The sequence below is a fragment of the Mya arenaria genome, chromosome 10, assembly GCF_026914265.1.
Source record: "Mya arenaria isolate MELC-2E11 chromosome 10, ASM2691426v1".
NCBI lineage: Eukaryota > Metazoa > Mollusca > Bivalvia > Myida > Myidae > Mya > Mya arenaria.
In genome coordinates, this window is record NC_069131.1 from 72,744,551 (window position 1) to 72,764,115 (window position 19,565).

At 44.5% G+C, this 19,565-nt stretch overlaps 4 protein-coding genes and 6 non-coding genes across 10 annotated transcripts in view; all 10 read right to left on the reverse strand.

Moving 5' to 3' along the window:
• Positions 1-891, reverse strand: part of LOC128206078 (lysine-specific histone demethylase 1B-like) — a 31,905-nt gene extending 31,014 nt beyond the window's left edge. The window contains exon 1 of the mRNA XM_052908224.1: positions 825-891. The gene's annotated coding sequence lies outside the window, so the exon portion shown is untranslated. The remainder of the gene's footprint in view (positions 1-824) is intronic.
• Positions 892-6,702: 5,811 nt separating this feature from the next.
• Positions 6,703-6,774, reverse strand: Trnaq-cug (transfer RNA glutamine (anticodon CUG)). The gene has a single exon. It is a non-coding gene; the product is annotated as a tRNA-Gln (tRNA).
• A 223-nt stretch (positions 6,775-6,997) lies between these two features.
• On the reverse strand, positions 6,998-7,711 carry LOC128205014 (adhesive plaque matrix protein-like). Its single transcript, XM_052906409.1, has one exon. The coding sequence runs from the start codon at positions 7,709-7,711 to the stop codon at positions 6,998-7,000; it is 714 nt and encodes a 237-aa protein (XP_052762369.1).
• A 1,163-nt stretch (positions 7,712-8,874) lies between these two features.
• On the reverse strand, positions 8,875-8,946 carry Trnaq-cug (transfer RNA glutamine (anticodon CUG)). Its single transcript has one exon. It is a non-coding gene; the product is annotated as a tRNA-Gln (tRNA).
• Positions 8,947-9,169: 223 nt separating this feature from the next.
• On the reverse strand, positions 9,170-9,883 carry LOC128205016 (adhesive plaque matrix protein-like). Its single transcript, XM_052906410.1, has one exon. It carries the CDS (start codon positions 9,881-9,883, stop codon positions 9,170-9,172), a length of 714 nt encoding a protein of 237 aa, XP_052762370.1.
• A 1,163-nt stretch (positions 9,884-11,046) lies between these two features.
• On the reverse strand, positions 11,047-11,118 carry Trnaq-cug (transfer RNA glutamine (anticodon CUG)). Its single transcript has one exon. It is a non-coding gene; the product is annotated as a tRNA-Gln (tRNA).
• Positions 11,119-11,341: 223 nt separating this feature from the next.
• On the reverse strand, positions 11,342-12,055 carry LOC128205017 (adhesive plaque matrix protein-like). Its single transcript, XM_052906411.1, has one exon. The coding sequence runs from the start codon at positions 12,053-12,055 to the stop codon at positions 11,342-11,344; it is 714 nt and encodes a 237-aa protein (XP_052762371.1).
• A 2,028-nt stretch (positions 12,056-14,083) lies between these two features.
• Trnaq-cug (transfer RNA glutamine (anticodon CUG)) lies at positions 14,084-14,155 on the reverse strand. The gene has a single exon. It is a non-coding gene; the product is annotated as a tRNA-Gln (tRNA).
• A 2,660-nt stretch (positions 14,156-16,815) lies between these two features.
• On the reverse strand, positions 16,816-16,887 carry Trnaq-cug (transfer RNA glutamine (anticodon CUG)). Its single transcript has one exon. It is a non-coding gene; the product is annotated as a tRNA-Gln (tRNA).
• A 540-nt stretch (positions 16,888-17,427) lies between these two features.
• On the reverse strand, positions 17,428-17,499 carry Trnaq-cug (transfer RNA glutamine (anticodon CUG)). Its single transcript has one exon. It is a non-coding gene; the product is annotated as a tRNA-Gln (tRNA).
• Between the last annotated feature and the right edge of the window lie 2,066 nt (positions 17,500-19,565).

Sequence of the window (19,565 nt, forward strand, 5' to 3'; positions counted from 1 at the left end):
GTCAATGTCATTTTTTTCCATTTGATAGAAAAGACCTACGACACCAAATTATGAAATGTGTGTCAATTTATTAGTTTGTAACAACATCGGCATCAAACATTGACATTTAAGGGTACAACTTTCATATTTCAGACAAGGGGGCCCATGAACAGTGTGTCATAATGAACAGCAATTAGCACACTGATTAGCGTAAATAAGCGTGATGACGCAAGGGGGTGGGAAAAATATGACAGGGTGGGTAAGAAGGGGCAACAGGGCGGGGTCAAAGGGCAGGGCGGACCGCCCTTCCATTCCGCATTAGCTAAAACACTAATTATTATATTTTTCATTCACATAAGACAAAGAGTTGAACAGAGAGATGTAGCCTGTGTGTTTCATCTATCGGTGTACTAAGACTTCCTTTGCTTATTGTAAAATCGAAGTTGATATACATGTATAATTTTTAATACATATATGTTGAGGATTTAATTACCTTTAAAATTATGTGGCCATAAAAGTATTTCTATAGTATATGTCCGACACCTGACCTATTTGTTGACATAGGGGTCGGCCATTTTCTTTTGTGACATATGTACAATCAACCGGTGTATATGACATTTTCAGTAGATAACAATACCAATCATGGAGGTATATATATATGCACATTGTTAAGAAGCACTGTCAGTTCATATGTTGCAAAGAAAAAAACTCGCGCGAAAATATATGACTTTACAAAATTATATTAAATAAGGGATTATCAGGAGTTATTTAATACTCCACAGATGTCGAACGACACATTGCTAACACATTATAAAGATATATAGGACAGAACTTAGGATAATAACCTAAATATATCTAATCTTCCAGTTCCATTTCGCGCAATATATTTTTTTGAAACTATTTAACGTTGTGACATTGGCAAAATTAGAGGGAGCAGACAACATGTTCAAATATGATGTGTCAACATCGGTAGCGCTCGTTTCATTATATGTTCTCAGTTCAGTGATTACAACATGCTTAGTAACCCCGTTTTATTATTTAAACATAAAGACAAACTCTTTCAAAATATCGCCCCAAAATAATCGCAAAATCCCAATTAACAATATTTTTTTTGTTATTTTCGTTCAAATGCTATTTAAAAAAATGTGAGCTACATGTCTTTACCATTATACTGTATAGTATATTTCACCTCCAGTTGAACTAGTAAAAAAGAATACTGAACAATCTTCAAAAATGACAGTCCAAATTTGTTAAACAGCTGGAAACCATGGGAAAAGCATTATCAAATAACCATACATAGACATACATACATTCCGGTGCTGTGTCAATTGTGATATTTCAAAACATATGATACTGCATGATAAGGAAACTCCTGCACAAAAATTATTATACTGGTCAATACGTGAACAACGAAATTTAGATTAGCTTTTCCGGTGATTTCCCTAGCTCACATAACTCTAGAATGCGATATCGATCAGAACTGATATCAATGGTAGGAAGTTAGGGACGTACGCCAAGAGCACCTGCTGAAACGGTTCCACTAGCAAATCGTAAATAAACTAGATATTTTTCCATGTTTTACACTTTTACGTCTCAACCATTGTCAAACGTGGCTGAGGATTGTTGTCATGACATTCGGAACTCCTCGGCCATTTGTCATCGAAAACAACCTCGGATGTATATGGACGGTTTACAATGTCAGAAATATTTTACATTTAACTACGCTGCAAGTAGATCGCGAAGTAATTTCAATTTAGCAGTTATTAAATGACTTCACTCTTGGAATCTTAATTATTTATGCAATAATTCACTTTATTGGCAATCAGTTTAACTTAGATATACAATTAATTAATACTATTATTAAAAAAATTACGAATTACTTCTACTGATGTACCGGCATACATCTAAGGTTGTTTTTGATGGAAATGGCCGAGGAGTTCCGAATATTTTCATGATTGTTTTCTAAAATTGACCTGAAAAAAAAACATTAACGCGATTCTGGAAATACAATACTGTCAGTATTATTCTTCACATAACATGTGTTTTTTTTATGAGCAAATGATATTTTTAATGCATTGGAGCGAAAATTGTTTATAGTAAAGGCTAGCGAGTCGAACATATGGTGGACGGGTTCTAGAGAGCAAAACATTAAAATACCAACCCAATAAATTGCCCAATATTCGTTGTTTTTGAAACATGATAAAAGAAAAAAACACTTCTATAGAAATAATTGTGTTAGAAAAGGCCAGAAGCATGAAAAGTTTGCTCCCTTTCATTTACTGCGAAAAATCCAGTTCTAGTCGAATAAAGATTTTCTCGAATTAAGGTATGCGATGAGTTAAATGTTGACACCTGACAACCCATATAGTGTGGGCATCATTTAATTATATCTTTATAATTATTTGCAATGATTAAGAAGCTAGGTCACTATCGTTGCACGAGAGTGTGGTCTGGTGTTATGAGGGAAGCCGGAGTGCCGGGAGAAAACCCACTTGACCGGCTTGGTGACCACAACCTAACCTCACATACACACAGGCCCTCATTGGCATCATTTGAAAGGGCTTGTCGTGTTGATTACTTCTTTGTGGAACTTACATGACTAAAAACCATGTAAATTCCACATAGTTGTTGCATTTTGTAATTTCATTTTTTTTCTTTCAACAGAAAGCGGACGTTATATTTCTGATGATCTTTTAAGGTCATTGATGCCTGTTTGTAATAGTATTTTGGTATATTTTTACATATTCTTTATCGCACGTACAAAACCCTTTCTAATCATGCCAGAATAATACGTCTTCATCCTTGATATACATCGGATACCTGAGGACATTTATTGTCAAAAGGCAAATACAGTTGCATGCCTAAGAGGTATAACTCTACTGAAAATGATTTCGTGCACATTTTCTTGACACATGAACTCCAACCAACTGCTAAATAGTTGCTTTTAGGAAGGAACTGTTCGAAGATATCTAAAGATACTTTATTACATTGTGATTAATTAGCGATTTTACTAAGAGATCTTTTCGCAAGCTTTACATCTGAATTATTAATTTGTATTGCTAAACAATGTTTCTTTTAATCAAATATTGATGATGTTCTTGGCGTGTCCTCGATGGTGCCGTTTTGTCTTCCGTTAATTATCTTTTTTGAAAGGGACTCTTTCAAGGTTTTATGGTCGGTTATGCATCAAACTATTAATTTTGTTTGAAATGTGAACGAAATGCTTGTTTCAATGATAAAAACATTCACATTAGAGCTTAATTGTCAATAACTATCTGAAAAAGATGATAGATATGCTAAATTTTGCCGAAAAGCTTTTGCGCATCTATTGAAAAATAAATGATTTTAGCCTACATAATTCTGAAAAAGAATCAAAATAATTCAATTTCAGCAAAGTTTTTAAAAAATCGTTGCCGACATAAAATCTGTGAACGAGTCCCTTTTAAGAACATTCTTCACCGTTAAAGCTGCACTCTCACCGTCGGATTGAACATTTTAAGCAAAAAAAAAAAAAAAAAAAATTTTGTCAAAATGGTAAATCTGTGAGAGTGCAGCTTTGACGACACAATCTTAGATTCTTGTCAATCATTCTTTAACTATAATAATTACTTTTCCTTGCAAACACCTTTACGAATTTTCTAGGATTAAGGAAGAACTGTACCCCTGTAAACAGCTTACGAATCGTTTATGATTAAAGAACTTTTCTCGTATCAACACCTTTACGAATCTTCTATGATCAAAGAACAATTATACCCCTGCAAACAGCTTACGAATCGTTTTTCATTAAAGAAGAACTTTTCCTTTCCCTTGCAAACATCTTAAATAAGTAAAATTTAATAATGTATGGTTAAATATGAACTACTAGTATACCTTTGCAGAGAGCTAACGAGTGTTGTATGATAAAATGCCAACAATGCGTTTTAATTCCCATGGTATCATTGTTTAGAGCTTTGCCCCCACCTGTCATGAATTGCTAATTATACACATTATCTCCAGGGGCTGACATAACAATATATATTTATTAATTTAGCGACACACACAGCACGAGTGTGCATACACGACGTCACAAGTGCTCATTAGATTCCATTGTTATTATCGACACCTTTATAACGTGTATGAAAAGTAATGACAATTTATTATTTTTGACGGGAGGGGTTTGGGTAGTGAGTATTAAGAAAACGTCTTTGTCAGATCCAGTTGTCAATAGCGAATCTAAGTACAAACGATTACCGGCGCACCGCTGGGAGTATAATGTCCAATATTGGTTCCAGTACATAATCAATGCTTAATCAGAATTGCCGGCACACGTACAAGCTTTGTTACGCCGCGTTTGGTTAGCAGCGCGTTAAGATGAACACATATACCTTCCTAACTGCCTGATTGTCGGTCGGTAGGTTGTAATAATCTGCCTTCCTGTCTGCCTTCCTGTGGATCGGAAGCGTGTAAGGTAGGAATGTCTGTCTCCCTGTCTGCCTGCCTGTAGGTTGGTAGGTTGTAAGGCAGGTGTCTGCCTGCCTGTGTGTCGGTAGGTTGTAAGGCAGATGTCTGCCTTCCTGTGGGTCGGTAGCTTGTAAGGCAGGTGTCTGCCTTCCTGTGTGTCGGTAGGTTGTAAGGCAGGTGTCTGCCTGTTTGTGGGTCGGTAGGTTGTAAGGCAGGTGTCTGCCTGTCTGTGGGTCGGTAGGTTGTAAGGCAGGTGTCTGCCTGTCTGTGTGTCGGTAGGTTGTAAGGCAGGTGTCTGCCTGTCTGTGGGTCGGTAGGTTGTAAGGCAGGTGTCTGCCTTCGTGTGGGCCGGTAGGTTGTAAGGCAGGAGTCTGCCTTCCTGTGGGTCGGTAGGTTGTAAGGCAGATGTCTGCCTGCCTTTGGGTCTCTAGGTTGTAAGGCAGGTGTCTGCCTTCCTGTGGGCCGGTAGGTTGTAAGGCAGGAGTCTGCCTGTCTGTGGGTCGGTAGGTTGTAAGGCAGGTGTCTGCCTGTCTGTGGGTCGGTAGGTTGTAAGGCAGGAGTCTGCCTGCCTGTGGGCCGGTAGGTTGTAAGGCAGGTGTTTGCCTTCCTGTGTGTCGGTAGGTTGTAAGGCAGGTGTCTGCCTGTCTGTGGGTCGGTAGGTTGTTAGTCAGGTGTCTGCATTCCTGTGGGCCGGTAGGTTGTAAGGCAGGTGTCTGCCTGTCTGTGGGTCGGTAGGTTGTTAGTCAGGTGTTTGCCTTCCTGTGGGCCGGTAGGTTGTAAGGCAGGTGTCTGCCTGTCTGTGGGTCGGTAGGTTGTAAGGCAGTTGTCTGCCTGTCTGTGGGTCGGTAAGTTGTAAGGCAGGTGTCTGCATTCCTGTGGGTCGGTAGGCTATAAGGCAGGAGTCTGGCCCCTTGTAGTTCGGTAGGTTGTACGGCAGGTATGTCTGACCCCCTGTCTCCTTTCATATAGGATGTAAGGTTGTTAGGTAGGCCCGCCTGTCTCCCTCTCTCCCTTCAAATCAGGCGTTAGGTAATTAGGTAGGCCTGTCTCCCTCTCTCCCTTTAAATCAGGCGTTAGGTAATTAGGTAGGCCTGTCTTCCTCTCTTCCTTCATATCGGGCAGTAGGTTATTAGGCAGGCCCGCCTGCCTCCCTCTCTCCCTTCAAATCAGGCGTTAGGTATTTAGGTAGGTCTGTCTTCCTCCCTCTCTTCCTTCATATCGGGCAGTAGGTTGTTAGGTAGGCCCGCCTGCCTCCCTCTCTCCCTTCAAATCAGGCTTTAGGTAATTAGGTAGGTCTGTCTGCCTCCCTCTCTTCCTTCATATCGGGCAGTAGGTTGTTAGGTAGGCCCGCCTGTCTCCCTCTCTCCCTTCAAATCAGGCTTTAGGTAATTAGGTAGGTCTGTCTTCCTTCCTCTCTTCCTTCATATCGGGCAGTAGGTTGTTAGGTAGGTCTGTCTGCCTCCCTCTCTTCCTTCATATCGGACGTTAGGTTGTTAGGTAGGTCTGCCTGCCTCCCTCTCTTCCTTCATATCGGGCAGTAGGTTGTTAGGTAGGTCTGACTGCCTCCTTTTCCTTCATACCGGGTTGTATTTTGTTAGCTAGGTATGTCTGCCTCCCGGCTGACTTCCTTCATGTCGGGCGTGAGGTTGTTAGGCAGGTCTCCTGTCTCTTTCTCTTCAAATCAGGCGTTAGGTAACCTACCTTAGTTAATTAGGTAGTTCTGTCTTCCTCCCTGTCTTCCTTCATATCGGGGGGGGGGGGGGTAGATTGTTATGTAGGTATGTCTGTTATGTAGGTCCGCCTGCCTCACTCTATCCTTTCATATCGGGCGTTAGGTTGGTCTGTCTTCCTCCGTTCCTTCACATCGTGCGTTAACTTGTTAGGTAGTTCTGTTTACCTCCCTCTCATGAGTTACGTGTATAAAATACGCCCGAAATGCAGCATTTCGGCCTGCCCACCCCGCCCCCCGCTTCAACAATATACAAACCATGTAAAGGTACTCGGAAAATCGATCGAGTACTCGGGTACTCGAGTTACCTTCCCTACTATACACCTAATTTCGGTTCTGATGGAAGGGTGCTAGTCAAAAGGAAAAGGTTCGTTCCAAGGTTTCCCCACTCTAACGCGAACTCCAGGAGCCGCCCCTGGTCTGTCTCATTGTCTACCTGCCTGAATGTCGGCAAGTTGTTAGGTTTGTAGGTAGGTATGTCTCTCACTGTCTATGATATCGATACATAATTTACAAAATGCAGATAAAGCGCGTATAAATTCCAACAAAACATCAGGTTCCACCGAGATTTGAACTCGGATCGCAGGATTCAGAGTCCTGAGTGCTAACCATTACACCATGGAACCGGTGATCATCGATGGAATTACATGAAACGCAAATTTCTCGTAGAGTATTAGAGCGAAAATTATACTTAAGTGGTATCATAAAGCAAACAATATGTAATGTATGTCTGTATATCGTTCTATATGTCTGTACTATTTGTACTGTTGTCTGTATATCTGCCTTACAGTCGGTCGGTAGTATGTAAGGTATGTCTGTCTGTCTCCCTGTCCACCTTTCTGTGGGTCTCTAGGTTGTAAGGCAGGTGTCTGCCTTCCTGTGGGTCGGTAGCTTGTAAGGCAGGTGTCTGCCTGCCTGTGGGTCTCTAGGTTGTAAGGCAGGAGTCTGCCTTCCTGTGGGTCGGTAGCTTGTAAGGCAGGTGTCTGCCTTCCTGTGGGTCGGTAGCTTGTCAGGCAGGTGTCTGCCTGCCTGTGGGTCTCTAGGTTGTAAGGCAGGAGTCTGCCTTCCTGTGGGTCGGTAGCTTGTAAGGCAGGTGTCTACATTCCTGTGGGTCGGTAGGTTGTAAGGCAGGTGTCTGCCTGCCTGTGGGCCGGTAGGTTGTAAGGCAGGTGTCTGCCTGCATGTGGGCCGGTAGGTTGTAAGGCAGGTGTCTACATTCCTGTGGGTCGGTAGGTTGTAAGGCAGGTGTCTACATTCCTGTGGGTCGGTAGGTTGTAAGGCAGGTGTATGCCTGCATGTTGGCCGGTAGGTTGTAAGGCAGGTGTCTGCCTTCATGTGGGCCGGTAGGTTGTAAGGCAGGTGTTTGCCTTCATGTGGGCCGGTAGGTTGTAAGGCAGGTGTCTGGCCCCTTGTAGTTCGGTAGGTTGTAAGGCAGGTGTTTGCCTTCATGTGGGCCGGTAGGTTGTAAGGCAGGTGTCTGACTTCCAGTGGGCCGGTAGGTTGTAAGGCAGGTGTCTGCCTTCCTGTGGGCCGGTAGGTTGTAAGGCAGGTGTTTGCCTTCATGTGGGCCGGTAGGTTGTAAGGCAGGTGTCTGCCTTCCTGTGGGCCGGTAGGTTGTAAGGCAGGTGTTTGCCTTCATGTGGGCCGGTAGGTTGTAAGGCAGGTGTCTGGCCCCTTGTAGTTCGGTAGGTTGTAAGGCAGGTGTCTGCCTTCGTGTGGGTCGGTAGGTTGTTAGTCAGGTGTTTGCCTTCCTGTGGGCTGGTAGGTTGTAAGGCAGGTGTCTGCCTTCGTGTGGGTCGGTAGGTTGTTAGTCAGGTGTCTGCCTTCGTGTGGGTTGGTAGGTTGTAAGGCAGGTGTCTGCCTTCCTGTGGGCCGGTAGGTTGTTAGGTAGGTCTGTCTGCCTCCCTCTCTTCCTTCATATCGGACGTTAGGTTGTTAGGTAGGTCTGCCTGCCTCCCTCTCTTCCTTCATATCGGGCAGTAGGTTGTTAGGTAGGTCTGACTGCCTCCTTTTCCTTCATACCGGGTTGTATTTTGTTAGCTAGGTATGTCTGCCTCCCGGCTGACTTCCTTCATGTCGGGCGTGAGGTTGTTAGGCAGGTCTCCTGTCTCTTTCTCTTCAAATCAGGCGTTAGGTAACCTACCTTAGTTAATTAGGTAGTTCTGTCTTCCTCCCTGTCTTCCTTCATATCGGGGGGGGGGGGGGGTAGATTGTTATGTAGGTATGTCTGTTATGTAGGTCCGCCTGCCTCACTCTATCCTTTCATATCGGGCGTTAGGTTGGTCTGTCTTCCTCCGTTCCTTCACATCGTGCGTTAACTTGTTAGGTAGTTCTGTTTACCTCCCTCTCATGAGTTACGTGTATAAAATACGCCCGAAATGCAGCATTTCGGCCTGCCCACCCCGCCCCCCGCTTCAACAATATACAAACCATGTAAAGGTACTCGGAAAATCGATCGAGTACTCGGGTACTCGAGTTACCTTCCCTACTATACACCTAATTTCGGTTCTGATGGAAGGGTGCTAGTCAAAAGGAAAAGGTTCGTTCCAAGGTTTCCCCACTCTAACGCGAACTCCAGGAGCCGCCCCTGGTCTGTCTCATTGTCTACCTGCCTGAATGTCGGCAAGTTGTTAGGTTTGTAGGTAGGTATGTCTCTCACTGTCTATGATATCGATACATAATTTACAAAATGCAGATAAAGCGCGTATAAATTCCAACAAAACATCAGGTTCCACCGAGATTTGAACTCGGATCGCAGGATTCAGAGTCCTGAGTGCTAACCATTACACCATGGAACCGGTGATCATCGATGGAATTACATGAAACGCAAATTTCTCGTAGAGTATTAGAGCGAAAATTATACTTAAGTGGTATCATAAAGCAAACAATATGTAATGTATGTCTGTATATCGTTCTATATGTCTGTACTATTTGTACTGTTGTCTGTATATCTGCCTTACAGTCGGTCGGTAGTATGTAAGGTATGTCTGTCTGTCTCCCTGTTCACCTTTCTGTGGGTCTCTAGGTTGTAAGGCAGGTGTCTGCCTTCCTGTGGGTCGGTAGCTTGTAAGGCAGGTGTCTGCCTGCCTGTGGGTCTCTAGGTTGTAAGGCAGGAGTCTGCCTTCCTGTGGGTCGGTAGCTTGTAAGGCAGGTGTCTGCCTTCCTGTGGGTCGGTAGCTTGTCAGGCAGGTGTCTGCCTGCCTGTGGGTCTCTAGGTTGTAAGGCAGGAGTCTGCCTTCCTGTGGGTCGGTAGCTTGTAAGGCAGGTGTCTACATTCCTGTGGGTCGGTAGGTTGTAAGGCAGGTGTCTGCCTGCCTGTGGGCCGGTAGGTTGTAAGGCAGGTGTCTGCCTGCATGTGGGCCGGTAGGTTGTAAGGCAGGTGTCTACATTCCTGTGGGTCGGTAGGTTGTAAGGCAGGTGTCTACATTCCTGTGGGTCGGTAGGTTGTAAGGCAGGTGTATGCCTGCATGTTGGCCGGTAGGTTGTAAGGCAGGTGTCTGCCTTCATGTGGGCCGGTAGGTTGTAAGGCAGGTGTTTGCCTTCATGTGGGCCGGTAGGTTGTAAGGCAGGTGTCTGGCCCCTTGTAGTTCGGTAGGTTGTAAGGCAGGTGTTTGCCTTCATGTGGGCCGGTAGGTTGTAAGGCAGGTGTCTGACTTCCAGTGGGCCGGTAGGTTGTAAGGCAGGTGTCTGCCTTCCTGTGGGCCGGTAGGTTGTAAGGCAGGTGTTTGCCTTCATGTGGGCCGGTAGGTTGTAAGGCAGGTGTCTGCCTTCCTGTGGGCCGGTAGGTTGTAAGGCAGGTGTTTGCCTTCATGTGGGCCGGTAGGTTGTAAGGCAGGTGTCTGGCCCCTTGTAGTTCGGTAGGTTGTAAGGCAGGTGTCTGCCTTCGTGTGGGTCGGTAGGTTGTTAGTCAGGTGTTTGCCTTCCTGTGGGCTGGTAGGTTGTAAGGCAGGTGTCTGCCTTCGTGTGGGTCGGTAGGTTGTTAGTCAGGTGTCTGCCTTCGTGTGGGTTGGTAGGTTGTAAGGCAGGTGTCTGCCTTCCTGTGGGCCGGTAGGTTGTTAGGTAGGTCTGTCTGCCTCCCTCTCTTCCTTCATATCGGACGTTAGGTTGTTAGGTAGGTCTGCCTGCCTCCCTCTCTTCCTTCATATCGGGCAGTAGGTTGTTAGGTAGGTCTGACTGCCTCCTTTTCCTTCATACCGGGTTGTATTTTGTTAGCTAGGTATGTCTGCCTCCCGGCTGACTTCCTTCATGTCGGGCGTGAGGTTGTTAGGCAGGTCTCCTGTCTCTTTCTCTTCAAATCAGGCGTTAGGTAACCTACCTTAGTTAATTAGGTAGTTCTGTCTTCCTCCCTGTCTTCCTTCATATCGGGGGGGGGGGGGGGTAGATTGTTATGTAGGTATGTCTGTTATGTAGGTCCGCCTGCCTCACTCTATCCTTTCATATCGGGCGTTAGGTTGGTCTGTCTTCCTCCGTTCCTTCACATCGTGCGTTAACTTGTTAGGTAGTTCTGTTTACCTCCCTCTCATGAGTTACGTGTATAAAATACGCCCGAAATGCAGCATTTCGGCCTGCCCACCCCGCCCCCCGCTTCAACAATATACAAACCATGTAAAGGTACTCGGAAAATCGATCGAGTACTCGGGTACTCGAGTTACCTTCCCTACTATACACCTAATTTCGGTTCTGATGGAAGGGTGCTAGTCAAAAGGAAAAGGTTCGTTCCAAGGTTTCCCCACTCTAACGCGAACTCCAGGAGCCGCCCCTGGTCTGTCTCATTGTCTACCTGCCTGAATGTCGGCAAGTTGTTAGGTTTGTAGGTAGGTATGTCTCTCACTGTCTATGATATCGATACATAATTTACAAAATGCAGATAAAGCGCGTATAAATTCCAACAAAACATCAGGTTCCACCGAGATTTGAACTCGGATCGCAGGATTCAGAGTCCTGAGTGCTAACCATTACACCATGGAACCGGTGATCATCGATGGAATTACATGAAACGCAAATTTCTCGTAGAGTATTAGAGCGAAAATTATACTTAAGTGGTATCATAAAGCAAACAATATGTAATGTATGTCTGTATATCGTTCTATATGTCTGTACTATTTGTACTGTTGTCTGTATATCTGCCTTACAGTCGGTCGGTAGTATGTAAGGTATGTCTGTCTGTCTCCCTGTCCACCTTTCTGTGGGTCTCTAGGTTGTAAGGCAGGTGTCTGCCTTCCTGTGGGTCGGTAGCTTGTAAGGCAGGTGTCTGCCTGCCTGTGGGTCTCTAGGTTGTAAGGCAGGAGTCTGCCTTCCTGTGGGTCGGTAGCTTGTAAGGCAGGTGTCTGCCTTCCTGTGGGTCAGTAGCTTGTAAGGCAGGTGTCTGCCTGCCTGTGGGTCTCTAGGTTGTAAGGCAGGAGTCTGCCTTCCTGTGGGTCGGTAGCTTGTAAGGCAGGTGTCTACATTCCTGTGGGTCGGTAGGTTGTAAGGCAGGTGTCTGCCTGCCTGTGGGCCGGTAGGTTGTAAGGCAGGTGTCTGCCTGCATGTGGGCCGGTAGGTTGTAAGGCAGGTGTCTACATTCCTGTGGGTCGGTAGGTTGTAAGGCAGGTGTCTACATTCCTGTGGGTCGGTAGGTTGTAAGGCAGGTGTATGCCTGCATGTTGGCCGGTAGGTTGTAAGGCAGGTGTCTGCCTTCATGTGGGCCGGTAGGTTGTAAGGCAGGTGTTTGCCTTCATGTGGGCCGGTAGGTTGTAAGGCAGGTGTCTGGCCCCTTGTAGTTCGGTAGGTTGTAAGGCAGGTGTTTGCCTTCATGTGGGCCGGTAGGTTGTAAGGCAGGTGTCTGACTTCCAGTGGGCCGGTAGGTTGTAAGGCAGGTGTCTGCCTTCCTGTGGGCCGGTAGGTTGTAAGGCAGGTGTTTGCCTTCATGTGGGCCGGTAGGTTGTAAGGCAGGTGTCTGCCTTCCTGTGGGCCGGTAGGTTGTAAGGCAGGTGTTTGCCTTCATGTGGGCCGGTAGGTTGTAAGGCAGGTGTCTGGCCCCTTGTAGTTCGGTAGGTTGTAAGGCAGGTGTCTGCCTTCGTGTGGGTCGGTAGGTTGTTAGTCAGGTGTTTGCCTTCCTGTGGGCTGGTAGGTTGTAAGGCAGGTGTCTGCCTTCGTGTGGGTCGGTAGGTTGTTAGTCAGGTGTCTGCCTTCGTGTGGGTTGGTAGGTTGTAAGGCAGGTGTCTGCCTTCCTGTGGGCCGGTAGGTTGTAAGGCAGGTGTTTGCCTTCATGTGGGCCGGTAGGTTGTAAGGCAGGTGTCTGACTTCGTGTGGGCCGGTAGGTTGTAAGGCAGGTGTCTGACTTCGTGTGGGCCGGTAGGTTGTAAGGCAGGTGTCTGCCTTTCTGTGGGTCGGTAGGTTGTTAGTCAGGTGTCTGCCTTCGTGTGGGTCGGTAGGTTGTTAGTCAGGTGTCTGACTTCGTGTGGGCCGGTAGGTTGTAAGGCAGGTGTCTGACTTCATGTGGGCCGGTAGGTTGTAAGGCAGGTGTCTGACTTCATGTGGGCCGGTAGGTTGTAAGGCAGGTGTCTGACTTCGTGTGGGCCGGTAGGTTGTAAGGCAGGTGTCTGACTTCATGTGGGCCGGTAGGTTGTAAGGCAGGTGTCTGACTTCATGTGGGCCGGTAGGTTGTAAGGCAGGTGTCTGACTTCATGTGGGCCGGTAGGTTGTAAGGCAGGTGTCTGACTTCATGTGGGCCGGTAGGTTGTAAGGCAGGTGTCTGCCTTCGTGTGGGTCGGTAGGTTGTTAGTCAGGTGTCTGCCTTCGTGTGGGTTGGTAGGTTGTAAGGCAGGTGTCTGCATTCCTGTGGGCTGGTAGGTTGTAAGGCAGGTGTTTGGCTCCTTGTAGTTCGGTAGGTTGTACGGCAGGTATGTCTGACCCCCTGTCTCCTTTCATATCGGGTGTAAGGTTGTTAGGTAGGCCCGCCTGTCTCCCTCTCTCCCTTCAAATCAGGCGTTCGGTAATTAGGTAGGTCTGTCTTCCTTTCTCTCTTCCTTCATATCGGGCAGTAGGTTGTTAGGTAGGTCTGTCTGCCTCCCTCTCTTCCTTCATATCGGACGTTAGGTTGTTAGGTAGGTCCGTTTGCCTCTCTTCCTTCATATCGGGTGGTATGTTGTTAGGTAGGTCTGTCTGCCTCCCTCTCTTCCCTCATATCGGGCGTTAGCTTTTGCCTCTATTCCTTCATATCAGGCGTTAGGTTGTTAGGCAGGTCTCTTGCCTCCCTTTCTTCATATCGGGCGGTAGGCTGTTAGTTTGGTCCGTCTGTCTCCCTCTCTTCCTTCATATCGGGCGGTAGGCTGTTAGTTTGGTACGTCTGTCTCCCTCTCTTCCTTCATATCGGGCGTTAGGTTGTTAAGTAGGTCTGTCTGCCTCCCTGTCTCCCTTCATACCGGTAGTGGCTGTAAGTTTGGTCCGTCTGCCTCCTTCTTTTCCTTCAAATCGGGCGTTAGGTTGTTAGGTAGGTCCATCTGCCTCCCTCTCTTCCTTCATATCCGGCGTTAGGTTGTAAGGTAGGTCAGCCTGCCTCACTGTCTTCCTTCATTTCAGTCGTTAGGTTGCGGTTAGTCTGTCTGCCTTCCAGTAGGTCGTGAGATTGTTAGGTATATATGCCTTCGGCGAACCCCCAACCGCCCACAAAATTGTCGAACTCGAAGTTTACTTTTTATTTAAAAAAAACAGCAAGAAAAAGAGTTACATGTATAAAATACACCCGAAATGCAGCGAAGGTTCGTTCCAAGGTTTCCCCACTCTAACGCGAACTCCTGGAGCCGCCCCTGGTCTGTCTCATTGTCTACCTGCCTGAATGTCGGCAAGTTGTTAGGTTTTTACTTTTTAGGTAGGTATGTCTGTCTCACTGTCTATGATATTGATACATAATTTACAAAATGCAGATAAAGCGCGTATAAATTCCAACAAAACATCAGGTTCCACCGAGATTTGAACTCGGATCGCAGGATTCAGAGTCCTGAGTGCTAACCATTACACCATGGAACCGGTGATCATCGATGGAATTACATGAAAAGCAAATTTCTCGTAGAATATAAGAGCGAAAATTATACTAAAGTGGTATCATAAAGCAAACAATATGTAATGTATGTCTGTATATCGTTCTATATGTCTGTCCTATTTGTACTGCTGTCTGTCTATCTGCCTTACAGTCGGTCGGTAGTATGTAAGGTATGTCTATCTGTCTCCCTATCCACCTTCCTGTGGGTCTTTAGGTTGAAAGGTATGTCTGTCTGTCACTCTACATTTTAGTCGGTCCGTAGGTTATAAGGTAGGAATGCCTGCCTCCCTGTCTTTCATCATGTCGGTAGTTTGGTAGGTCTGCCTCCCTGTCTGCTTCCAGTCAGTCGGTAGGTGTGTCTGCTTCACTGTCTGCATTTCAGTGGGTCGGTAGGCTTTTAGTTATGTCTGTCTGCCTTCATGCCTTCCTTCATATCGTTCGGTAGATTGTTAGGTGGGTCTGTCTGCCTCCCTGTCTGCTTCATGTCGGTTGTTAGGTTGTTAGGTGGGTCCGTCTCCCTCCCTGTCTGCTTCATGTCGGTTGTTAGATTGTTAGGTGGGTCCGTCTGCATCCTTATCTGCTTCATGTCGGTCATGTCGGTTGTGAGGATGTTAGGTTGGTCTGTCTGCCTACCTGTCTGCTTCATGTCGGTTGTAAGGTAGTTAGGTGGGTCTGTCTGCCTCCCTGTCTGCTTCATGTCTGTTGTTAGGTTGTTAGATTGGTCCGTCTGCCTCCTTGTCTGCTTCATGTTGGTTGTTAAGTTGTTAGGTGGGTCTGTATGCCTCCCTGTTTGCTTCATGTCGGTTGTAAGGTTGTTAGGTGGGTCAGTCTGCCTCCCTGTTTGCTTCAAGTCGGTTTTAAGGTTGTTAGGTGGGTCATTCTGCCTCCCTGTCAGCTTCATGTCGGTTGTAAGATTGTTAGGTGGGTATGTGTTCCTCCCTGTCTGCTTCATGACAATTGTAAGGTTGTAAGGTGGATGTGTCTGCCTCCTTGTCAGCTTCATGTCGGTTGTAAGGATGCTAGGTGGGTCTATCTGCCTCCCTGTCTGCTTCATGTCGGTTGTAAGGTTGTTAGGTGGTGTGTATGCCTCCCTTTCGGCTTCATGTCGGATGTTAGGTGGGTCTGTCTGCCTCCCTGTCTGCTTCATGTCGGTTGTAAGGTTGTTAGGTGGGTCTACCTGCCTCCCTGTCTGCTTCATGTCGGTTGTATGGTTGTTAGGTGGGTCTGTCTGCCTCCCTGTCAGCTTCATGTCGGTTGTTATGTTGTTATGTCGGTCTGTCTGCCTCCTTGTCTGCTTCAAGTCGGTTGTAAGCGGGATGTTTTACCTTCAGATTAAAGAAATCGGTCCTTAAAATCCAGTTCGAGCCATGTATGTCTTCTTGGTGTATATGTCTGCTTGGTGTTTATGTCTGCTTGGTTTGTATGTCTGTTTGATATGTATGTCTGCTTTGTCTGTTTGTAATGTATGACTGCTTTGTCTGCTTGGTTTGTATGTCTGCTTTGTATGTATGTTTGCTTGGTGGGTATGTCTGCTTTGTATGTATGTCTGCTTGGTTGGTATGTCTGTTTGGTGTTTATGTCTGATTGGTTTGTATGTCTGCTTGGTGAGTTTTTCTGTGTGGTGTATATGTCTGCTTGGTATGTATGTCTGCTTAGTATGTATGTCTGCTTTGTCTGTTTGGTATGTATGTCTGATTGGTATGTATGTCTGCTTGGTATATATGTCTGCTTTGTATGTATGTCTGCTTGGTGGGTATGTCTGCTTTGTATGTATGTCTGCTTTGTCTGTTTGGTACGTATGTTTGCTTTGTCTGCTTGGTTTGAATGTCTGCTTTGTATATATGTCTTCTTGGTGGGTTTGTCTGCTTTGTATGTATGTATGCTTGGTTGGTATGTCTGCTTGGTGTTTATGTCTGATTGGTTTGTATGTCTGCTTGGTGAGTTTGTCTGCGTGGTGTATATGTCTGCTTAGTATGTATGTCTGCTTAGTATGTATGTCTACTTTGTCTGTTTGGTATGTATGTCTGCTTAGTATGTATGTCTGCTTTGTCTCTTTGGTATGTATGTCTGCTTGGTATGTATGTCAGCTTGGTGTATATGTCTTCTTGGTATGTATGTCTGCTTAGTATGTATGTCTGCTTTGTCTGTTTCTTTATGCATGTCTGCTGTGTCTATATGTCTGCTTGGTATGTATGTCTGCTTAGTATGTATGTCTGCTTTGTCTGTTTGGTATATATTTCTGCTTGGTAGCTTGGTATGTATGTCTGCTTGGTATGTATGTCTGCTTTGTATGTATGTCTGCCTGGTTGGTATGTCTGCTTTATATGTATGTCTGTTTGGTGTTTATGTCTGCTTGGTTTGTATGTCTGCTTGGTTTATATGTCTGCGTGAATGGTATGTATGCTTTATATGTATGCCTGCTTGTAATGTATGCCTGCTTGGTATGTGCTTGGTATGTATGTCTGCTTGGTGGGTATGTCTGCTTGATATGTCTGCTTCCCTGTCTGTTTGTCTTTCTGTCAGTTCCTCCGTTCGAAGATCATGAACCAAAATTGTTGGTACGTCCGTTTGTCCGTGTTTCTGTTAAAATTAGGACCATTCAGTAGATATTGATTTTTAGGGCGCATACCAATTCCAACAAAGCGTGAGGTTCCACCGCGATTTGAACTCGGATCGCAGGATTCAGAGTCCTGAGTGCTAACCATTACACCATGGAACCGGTAAGAATGATTGGAAGTACAGTAAAAAGTAATTATGATATGAGACAGAATCACGAAAAGGGACAAACCAATGGAAAGAAAAAGTTCTTCTTACGATTAAATTGTCTGTTTATCGGTATGTGTGTGTATGTTTGTCTGTCTGATATGCGTTTTGGCTCTTTTGCTTGCTGCGTATCTGTATGTCTGATATATGTGTGGCCTCCCTGTCTGTCTGTCTGCCTGGCTAGCTGGTTGGCTAGTTGGCTGGCTGGCTGGCATAAAATTAAGACCACTGATAATTGGTTTGCAAAAGTAAATATTATGAACACTGACCAGCGCATGGACAAACAGACGAACAAATAAAATGTAAAATTACGTGGTATATTTGTGAGAAAAGAGTTATAATACTATAAAAGTATCATTAAGCTTATACCAACAAACAATCCATAATGTTGGCTGTATGTATGGATACCACTCTGTCTGTTTGTCAGACTGCCACACGGTTCGTCCGTCCGTCCGTATGTCTGTTTTATATTTGGGATCAATTCCAACAAAATATTAGGTTCCACCGAGATTTGAACTCGGATCGCAGGATTCAGAGTCCTGAGTGCTAACCATTACACCATGGAACCGGTAGTAGTTGGTGGGATTACAGAAATGGTATTTTATAGGAGATAGTAGACATGAGCACGTACGAACGGACAAATACATGGCTGAAAGAAAAAGTCGGGTAGGACATTGGATCGAAAAGTATATTAAAGTGTAATCAATCATTAAGCAACCATTCATGTTTATGTATGTCTGTCTATTCTTCTACATGAATATGACTTTCCTGTTTGTTCTGTTGTCTGTCTGTCTGTCTGTTTGTCTGGTCGTTCGTCTGTCTTTATGTCAGTCTGCATATTTTCCGATGCTTCTAAAATCTACAATGGACATTTGTTAGTTGTCTGTCGACAATGTTTTTCATCTAAAAATATAGCATCCATGGTTTCGACAAAGTTTTGTATATAGGAGGAATAAAGAACATGCATACCATCAATTCCCACATGATATAAGGTTCCGCCGAGATTTGAACTCAGATCGGAGGAATCGAAGTTCAACGGGCTAAAGCCATGACGTACCCATCGGTGACATTCGAAGGAATTACAGAAAATTCTAAAAAAAAAAAAAAATCGGGCAGACGCACGGACACTGTCTGCGATATCAAATACATGTACTGGTTTAATGTCCGCCTATGTCCGAAAGTGGATGACATTTGAAATGGCTGCTGATAAGTATTTATAAATAGAAAGAGAGAGAAAGACTGTGATTCGGATGTTTGTTTTTTAAAAGAATAAGACCAAAATTACAGAAAGGGCACACGTGAATTCAAACAACGTACGAGGGATTCCACCGAGTGTGGATTAAGGGTCCTGAGTGCTAACGGTATTAGATGGAATTGAAGAAAATACATATTACAAAACGCTGACAATCGGACCAATGCATAGAGAAAGCTGCGCAGTTTAATTTGATAATGTAGAATTAATGTTTATTTGTATAATTCTTTCTTATATTAGCATAAGTGGACCATTATAATTACATTCCGATTTGTGTGAGATCGCTCTTTTATAATGCATTTTACATCGGTAAACGCAGATGCAAACTGCTGATTTTTTTAATAAATGGCAAAAAAAATCAAATTTAATTTTATGTTTTGTCACTTCTTCATTATTGTATTAACCTGAATCAGTAATGATAAAAAATAAGTAACGAGAGAAATAAAATAGTTATGTCAAAAGTTTGTTAATTGAAAAGAAGATAAAAAAATTATTTCGGCAATTACACAGCCTCAATTAACCGGTATCACATTCCATTCTAGCAGGATGCAGTTCTCATGACACGCGCCAGTAGGGCGTGGTAGCCATGACAAAGCATATGGGGACACTACCCCCAACTCTGTCAACGGGAAATGCACATGGCCCTGATCAAAATTATTGAGCAGAAAAGTAAAACACATGTGGTAGATATGGCAGTTACAAAATAGGGTGTGCAGTCTATAGTTAAAAGGTGTTACTAATATATTCCAGGTTATTAGATATTCGACTTTCGGGAGGGGGCGTGGCAACCATGACAACGCCTCGGGACACTACCGCCAACTCTGTCAACTGGAAGCACATGTCCCAGATTAAAATATCTTTGGTTTAGATAAGTGTCACATGTTGTAAATAAACACATGTGCGGGACTCACATTCCACAAACACATGTACGGAACTTACATTCCACAAACACATGTATAGAATGAAATCCTTCAAGAATACGGAATGAGATTCTATACGGACACCTTTTACATTTTACACCACCAAACTGAAAATGTTTTATTTTCTATCTCCCCGCACATAATTTATTTTCTTTTTCTAAAATACTTTTTATTAGATTCTTTATTGATGTTTCACTTGTTTGGTGTCTACTACTAATAATAATAACAACAATGATAATAATCTATAAATGGCCAATATAGTATGCTAAATGATGAATACTTAAATCGTCTCACTTTGTCATAATTCAATCAGTAACAATTAAATCATAAATACAATTTTGATCATATTACAATCTTTCAAACCGCAGTCTGACCCTCTTACAATACGAACATTGCATTGTATATGTTGTAATACTTTGGAACTTTGAACCAAATCCGCTTTTGTTAATTTACAAAAAAAGC

Coding starts and splice junctions, on each gene's coding strand:
- LOC128205014 (XM_052906409.1), bottom strand. CDS start 7,711: ATGAAGGCAAACACCTGCCTTACAACCTACCGGCCCACAGGAAGGCAG.
- LOC128205016 (XM_052906410.1), bottom strand. CDS start 9,883: ATGAAGGCAAACACCTGCCTTACAACCTACCGGCCCACAGGAAGGCAG.
- LOC128205017 (XM_052906411.1), bottom strand. CDS start 12,055: ATGAAGGCAAACACCTGCCTTACAACCTACCGGCCCACAGGAAGGCAG.